Genomic DNA, 7,207 nt, shown 5'->3' on the forward strand with positions numbered 1-7,207 from the left:
ATAATGGTGCATGGAATATAGGTTTTAATTTTTTTGGATTTTAATTATGTATTTATATTTGAATTCTGTAATAGGTATGCATGAATTTTTGAAATATGTAAGCTAATAGAATGTTGTTGTGAAAGAGTTTGAATTTGGAAATAGATTTGGATTTGGATTTGAATTTGAATTTGGATTTGAATTTGGATTTGAATTTGGGATTTTGGAAATGGATTTGGAATTTTGTATTAGGGATTTTTATTTTATTTTAATTTTATATATATATATATATATATATATATATATATATATATATATATATATATATATATATATACATTATTCTGGACAGTTTGGGCCCAAACCGTCCAAAATTATTTGGGTATTCCACATACAAAATTGCGGACGGTTTGGGCCGTCCATAACATCTTATGGACGGTTCAGGCCAGACCGTCCGCCAATCAAAATATCGACCCATTGTCATGGACGGTTTTAAACCATCCAGAAAAAACCGTCTGTACCTTTTTCTAGACGATTTTTTTTTCGATTTTTGGACGGTTTAAAATGGTCCAAAAATCTCCTCTCTTTTTTTGTAGTAACCGTTGATGTGCGGATAGCGGTGAAGTTAATACTCAACTCTTTCTCTCTCTTATATTTCAATTCTCTTTTACATTTATTTTATGCACTTTAGTTAATCACAAATTCAACAATCTTTTCTTTAATTATTTTTAATCTTAATAAACTTGATAACAACACCCCTACAGTCCTTGAGGTTCGACACCATCTCTATAGCCTTATCCTACAAGAATTCGTTCTATTGCAAGTAGTTATTTATTATTGATATGTTTTGGTAAACATGCACCTAAAATGAACGCGATTTAATGGTGTAAACGATATCACATCATTTATATTTTTTTTATTAGTGCACCAACATATTTATCACATAACATCATCTATACCGTTAAATACAATGATATATATTAAATCATAATCATAAAATGGCGACAAAATATATATAAAAAAAAAAAAAAAAAAATGTTGGAAGCGACAAAATATAAAAAATCTCATTTTGTTTTGTAAGATCTGTGTGTCTTTTATATGGATTGATTCAATGTATATAGATAATGACTTGCAAACATATTTAAACAGTGTGATGTGTAGAGTTTAATTTAAGAAAATGTGACTCCATGTATATATATATAATATGATCACATCAAACAAATTATTTTTATCTATCGCTATCATTTTTTTAATGTGATATGGATTTGGTAGACATAATTATTAATGCAAAGAAGACCCCAAGTCTTGATAGATTACGTACAGCTGCATATAATTAAAAATACTTATTTAACATAAATCTACGTCCACACGCAGCGGGAAATAATTGGAAGATTGGAGTAGCATATTCCAAACGTCGGTGCCTGCCTGTCAATTTTCGATTATTCAGAAAATGAAATAAAACCCAGAATTAATTAATTAAAATATTCAATCAACACGCGTACGAAACAAACAGTCCTCGGCGCGTATTTCATGGTTGATGGTACCTGTCTGTTTTCGCTCAACAACGGGCCGGGGTTGCTGCCCGCCTGCCCCTTATTTTCCGCGAAAATGTTTTACAGGGGCGTATTTCATGGTTGATGGTACCTGTCTGTTTTCGCTCAACAACGGGCCGGGTTGCTGCCCGCCTGCCCCTTATTTTCCGCGAAAATGTTTTACAGCGTCCTTTTGAATTCAAATGTATTATATATATATATATATATATAATTTAACAAAAAAAAAGATATTATCCTATAGTGCATGGTGTCGCTCTCACATGGTCTATTCCGAATTATTTTATGAAAAAAAAAAAAAAAATCAAATTTAGTTTTGTTATGAAATTTAATTGATTACCTCTTGAACAATAAACCCATCAAAGCAAAAACTTGACTAACCGATAGGTATAAAAAAAGTCTTTTCTATTTTCAAGCTTCACCTAACTATACTCATTTTCAATTATGAAATTATATGTAGCCATTAATATTCTTTACATAAATATAGTATTCAATACCTTGACAGGACACCTACCCTAATTTATGTAAGACGGTACAGGAGGGACCAAAGAGGACATGTGTCATAATATTGCCTAAAGTGGTCCTCTTCTCTTCACAACTTCTTTTTATATGTATTATGTAATGTCTTTTGTAGCATCAATCAGCATATATATTTACTCTTTGCAAACATGTCTGAATCTAAAATATCAATAGACTTGGAGTCCTACCCTCCTATTTTTCGCCAGCTGAACATCCAAACTCAAAGATTCAACGACCAGCCAGTTGAAGAATCGGAGCCAATTCCTATCATAGATCTCCATTGCTTGAACCCTGGCGAGCTTGGGAAGGCATGTAGAGATTGGGGGCTATTTCGTTTGGTCAACCATGGTGTTCCTTCAACCCTTTTGAGCCAACTTCATGAGCATGCCAAAAGGCTTTTTTCTCTTTCTTTTGAATCTAAACAGAAAATATTCACCACCCCTTTGTCATACCTTTGGGGCACCACTGCTATTACCACTTCTGGCACAGCTTTAATGACAGGTCTCCAAAATATCCACTGGGTTGAAGGCGTCCATTTTCCTCTCAATCAACTCTCACAATTTCAAACCGAAGATCCTATTCTTGCTTCTTTCAGGTACCTACACTTTTCTTTCCTCTTCCTTATCTCCTTTTTCTTGGTGGATTGTGGGGAGCTATTGTTGAGTACTTGCACAAATTGAACTTGGCAAAAATTCCCATATATGGATCGAATAGTCATATTATAATGATCTAAAATATTGTTCATTTTTTCTCAACCGGGTTATACTTTTTAGGAGTTTATCCATTCTGCTACTGCTCTCAAATAAACACGCTTAATTGTAGAGTTCTGATAGATTCATTGTCATTAAGATTTTAAAACGTGCTATGTTAAGAAGAGTGTGAATATGCAGTGTAGGACGTCACAAATACTCATTTGACTATCTAGATTTTTGTGAAGTTCTTAGAAAGATTACATAAAATGTCATTAGATATAATCCTTTTAAACTTTATCAGATCATAAGTATAATTTGATTAATTTGGTGCAATATATAGTAGTACGGGTGGAAAAACTAATGATACTCATTGAAAGATATCATGAAAAATAGTCAAACAGAAGGCTGAGAGATAAAGCAAAATTACTTCTACTTTTTTTATTTTGTATACTTCAATCTTCATCACAAGACTGGTACTAGAAGAATATGGAGAGCACCTAGGTCGACTTGCCACAACCCTATTTAAAGCTATGGCGGTGGAGCTCATTCTGGATCCAGAAGAATCCAAGTCCCATCTGGTGGAGTCTACAGGATTTGTACGTGTTTACCGCTATCCATTACGCTCTATGGCAAACTCTCCATGGGGCATAGAAGTACACACAGACAGCTCGGTTATGTCCATCTTGAACCAATACGAGGTCGGTGGACTTGAAGTCCTCAAAGACAATGAATGGCTCCAAGTTAAACCAATTCCCGGCACATTAATTGTCAACCTCGGAGATATGATGCAGGTCCAGTTAAATTAAGATAATTAGCATGCATTTACGTGTGTGTGTATATAAATATATATAAAACAAGTTAAAATACTAGTTGTTCAATTAATTAATTTTTATTTATTTATTTGGTTTCTTTTGAGTATTTTAGGCAATAAGCAACGACAAGTACAAGAGTGTGAAACACAGAGTCAGGTTAAACAAACATTACGAGCGGATCTCTATCGGCTACTTTGTGTTCCCAGATGAAGGCAGTGTGATTCAGAGCTCCAAGTACAGGCCGTTTACTTATAGCGATTTCCGAGCACAAGTACAACAAGACGTCAAGACACTTGGGTTTAAGGTTGGGCTAGAAAAGTTTAAGCATACCCAGGCCTCTTCACCTTAATGGGGCTCCAATCTGCTTTGTCTTAACTTTGAGTTTTCCTTTTTCTCTTTTTTTTTTTATTTATTTATTTTATTGTTTGGTGTCATTAGTGGACAAATATTCTTAAAAATTCTGTTGACCGGATTTCCTAGTAATTCAAGCAGTAAACATGATAGAACGTTTATGAGGCCCATATGCCCAAACAGATGGGTCCCATAGAGATTCTCTCATATTTATTATTCGAATTGCTAACAATTCGGATAATAAATTGTTAGGGATATATCCAGATCCGCAAATAGTAGGTTGTGGTGGTATTAATGTTTGTACCGTTTATCTTGGATTAATTTGCTTATAATGGGGATAAGCTAAAGAGTTATAACTTATAATATATGTGTGTGTAGATTATTGGGATTTTTTTTTTTTAATCTTTTTAAGGGAAGTTTCACTTAACTCACCTCAACTTCCATCACTTTTTTCAATATTTTTTCCCAAAGTTCAAAAACTCTCAATTTAATGTATTCAACTTCAAAAAATTTGCAATCTCACCCCTCACGTTAAGATTTGAGGTTAAATCAAACGGTCAAAGAGTAAAATGACTCTTATACCCGTGTAACTTCATAAAATTACAAAATTAGCATATCATTCCCTTTTTTTTTTAAAAAAAAAAAATGAAGCTATTTTTGCTAATTTTCACGTCCTTTGTTAGAAAATCTTAACGGAGAGGTAAGATAGTAAAAAATTGAAAGTTGGAAACACTAAATTAAATTTTTTTTAACTTGGGGGAAGAGATTGCAAAAGTGATGTAAGTTGAGGGCGGTTTAGTGAAGTTTCATCATCTTTTTCTTATTATTCTTTAGAATTAATTTTGTTAGAAATTAAGAGTCCAATTCTATAGTCGAGTTTTTCTAATTCCACTTTACTTGTATAAGTGAAAAATGTGGTAGAGACAAAACAAAAAGGTTAAAAGAGCGTCGCTGAAGAGACATTAAAATAAATATGTTTATTATAATTAAGTTTCGCTTTTGCTTTAACAAAAATTAATTTGACCTCTTTGTGTATAAACAAATAATTTTTCAAGTCAACGACCTTTGGTGTAACGTCATTTCAAAATTTTAAAAAACGTGAAAGTATATATGCCATTAGTCTAACAAATCTAATCTAAATCATGAAATGAATCTCTTTTTATTTTATGTGAAACGGAGAAAATCCTCGTCCGGCGGCCAAAGTGTTACTTTTACAACTTTTATTATTCATTTCATAAAAGCTCATCATTATGCGCGCATCTAAAATGAGCGCGATTTAATGATGTAAATGATATCACATCATTTGAATTTTTGAAACATAGCATTACCTACAGTCCTATACCATTAAATACAATGACATTAAATCCTGACCATAAAATGACAATAAAATATAAAAATTCTCATTTTGTTTTGTAAGATCGGTATGTCTTTTATATGGATTCAATGTATAGATAATGACTTTAAACAGTGTGATGTCTAGATTGATTAAGAAGAATATAAATTTGTAAGAGTTTAATTAATTTAGGAAAACATGACACCATGTATATAATATCACATCAAACAATTTTTTATTTTTTATTTTTTTTTATCTATCGCTATCATTTTTTTTGTAGATATAATTAATGCAAATAAGACCAAGTCTTGATGGATTACATGCATATAATTAAAAATACTTTATTTAACATAAATCTACGTCCACACACAGCGGAAAATAATTGCAAGATAGGAGTAGCATATTCCAAATTAAATGTCGGTGCCTGTCCATTTTCCATTATTAAGAAAATGAAAAAACCCAGAATTAATTAATATTCAATCAACACGAAAGAAACAGTCCTCGGCGTAGGGCATGGTACCTGTCCTGGCTGTCTGGCTGTCTATTTTCAGTCAACGACGTCGTTGCTGCACCTTATTTTCCGCAAAAATGTTTTACAGCTTCCTTTTGAATTATTATTATTATTATTATATAATTTTTTTTTTTTTTTTAAAAAAAAAAAAAAAAAAAAAAAAAAAGGAGGTATTATCTATCCTATAGTGCATGGTGTCGCTCTCACATGGTCTATTCCGTATTATTTTATGAAAAAGAAAAAAAGATCAAATTTAGCTTTGTTATAAAGTTTAATTGATTAACTCTTGAACAATAAACCCATCAAAGCAAAAACTTGACTAACCGATAAGTATAAAAGTCTTTTCCATTTTCAAACTTCACCACTATTCCCATTTTTTTCAATTTGAAAATTATATGTAGTTATTAATATTCTTCAAGTAAAGATAAGTATTCTATACATTGGCAAGACACTCACCACACTTAAGCGAATCAGAAAGCAATTTTACAAGGACTCGTACGTTTTAACACTTGACAGAGACTTGTGATCGATCCATCTAACCCAAGACGGTGCGAGAGGGATCAGGAGGACGTGTGTCATAATATAGTCTAAAGTGGTCATCTTCTCTTCGCAACTTCTTTTTATATGTATTATGTAATGCCTAATCAATCTACATATATATTTACTCTTTACAAACATGTCTGAATCTGAAATATCAATGGACTTGGAGACCTATCCTCCTATTTTTTGCCGACAGAACATCCAAACTCAAAGATTCACCTATCGGCCGGTCGAAGAATCTGAGCCTATTCCTATCATAGATTTCCATTACTTGAACCCCGGTGAGCTTGGGAAGGCATGTAGAGATTGGGGGCTATTTAGAGTATATTTTTAATTTAAAGTAATTATGCCACATGACGTGTCAAACGAAAGCCATGTGATATTAATTAGGGCTGAAAATATGGAAGCGATTATTAGCAATATCTGCATAATGCGGTTATCACTTTTAAGGTATCTGCATCTGCATCATGAGTTTACTATCCGCATCCGCATAGTTAATGCGGTTATTATCCGCCATCCGCATATAAGGTAATGAGCGTTTTGGATTATTATCTAAATCTATATGAAAAATTAAATAATGCGGTTATTACTATATGTAAGCTTAAGTAAATTATTTTACATATTACACAATTCACGATTATCAGCCATAGAGGGTCATTGTCTCATAGAGTAATTGAAATTTGAATTATCAAAAAAAAAAAGTAATGTAGTGAGGTATGACTTTGAGATGATAATGAAAAAAACCTAACATAACCTAAAAATCCTAAAATTATCAAATTCAAACCGACGTCGTTTTAGTAAATTTAATTTTATATATATATATATATATATATATATATATATATATAAAGGGAATGCGGCTGCGGAGTGTTATTATCCGCTCGTATTTTCAACCATAGTATTAATTGACTGATCTGAGG

At 32.1% G+C, this 7,207-nt stretch overlaps 1 protein-coding gene across 1 annotated transcript; it reads left to right on the forward strand.

Annotated features, from left to right (window-relative positions):
• Positions 1–2,121: 2,121 nt before the first annotated feature.
• Positions 2,122–4,058, forward strand: LOC133871776 (gibberellin 2-beta-dioxygenase 6-like). Its single transcript, XM_062309195.1, has 3 exons — positions 2,122–2,643; positions 3,210–3,531; positions 3,665–4,058. Exons 1-3 carry the CDS (start codon positions 2,198–2,200, stop codon positions 3,899–3,901), a joined length of 1,005 nt encoding a protein of 334 aa, XP_062165179.1. The 5' UTR covers positions 2,122–2,197; the 3' UTR covers positions 3,902–4,058.
• Positions 4,059–7,207: the final 3,149 nt, after the last annotated feature.

The sequence above is a fragment of the Alnus glutinosa genome, chromosome 6, assembly GCF_958979055.1.
Source record: "Alnus glutinosa chromosome 6, dhAlnGlut1.1, whole genome shotgun sequence".
Taxonomy (NCBI): Eukaryota; Viridiplantae; Streptophyta; class Magnoliopsida; order Fagales; family Betulaceae; genus Alnus; species Alnus glutinosa.

Bases quoted from the DNA above. Each gene is read 5' to 3' on its own strand.
- LOC133871776 (XM_062309195.1), top strand. From the start codon at position 2,198: ATGTCTGAATCTAAAATATCAATAGACTTGGAGTCCTACCCTCCTATT. The intron at 2,644-3,209 runs GTACCTACACTT...CTTCATCACAAG, and splicing joins CCTATTCTTGCTTCTTTCAG to ACTGGTACTAGAAGAATATG. The intron at 3,532-3,664 runs GTCCAGTTAAAT...TGAGTATTTTAG, and splicing joins ACCTCGGAGATATGATGCAG to GCAATAAGCAACGACAAGTA.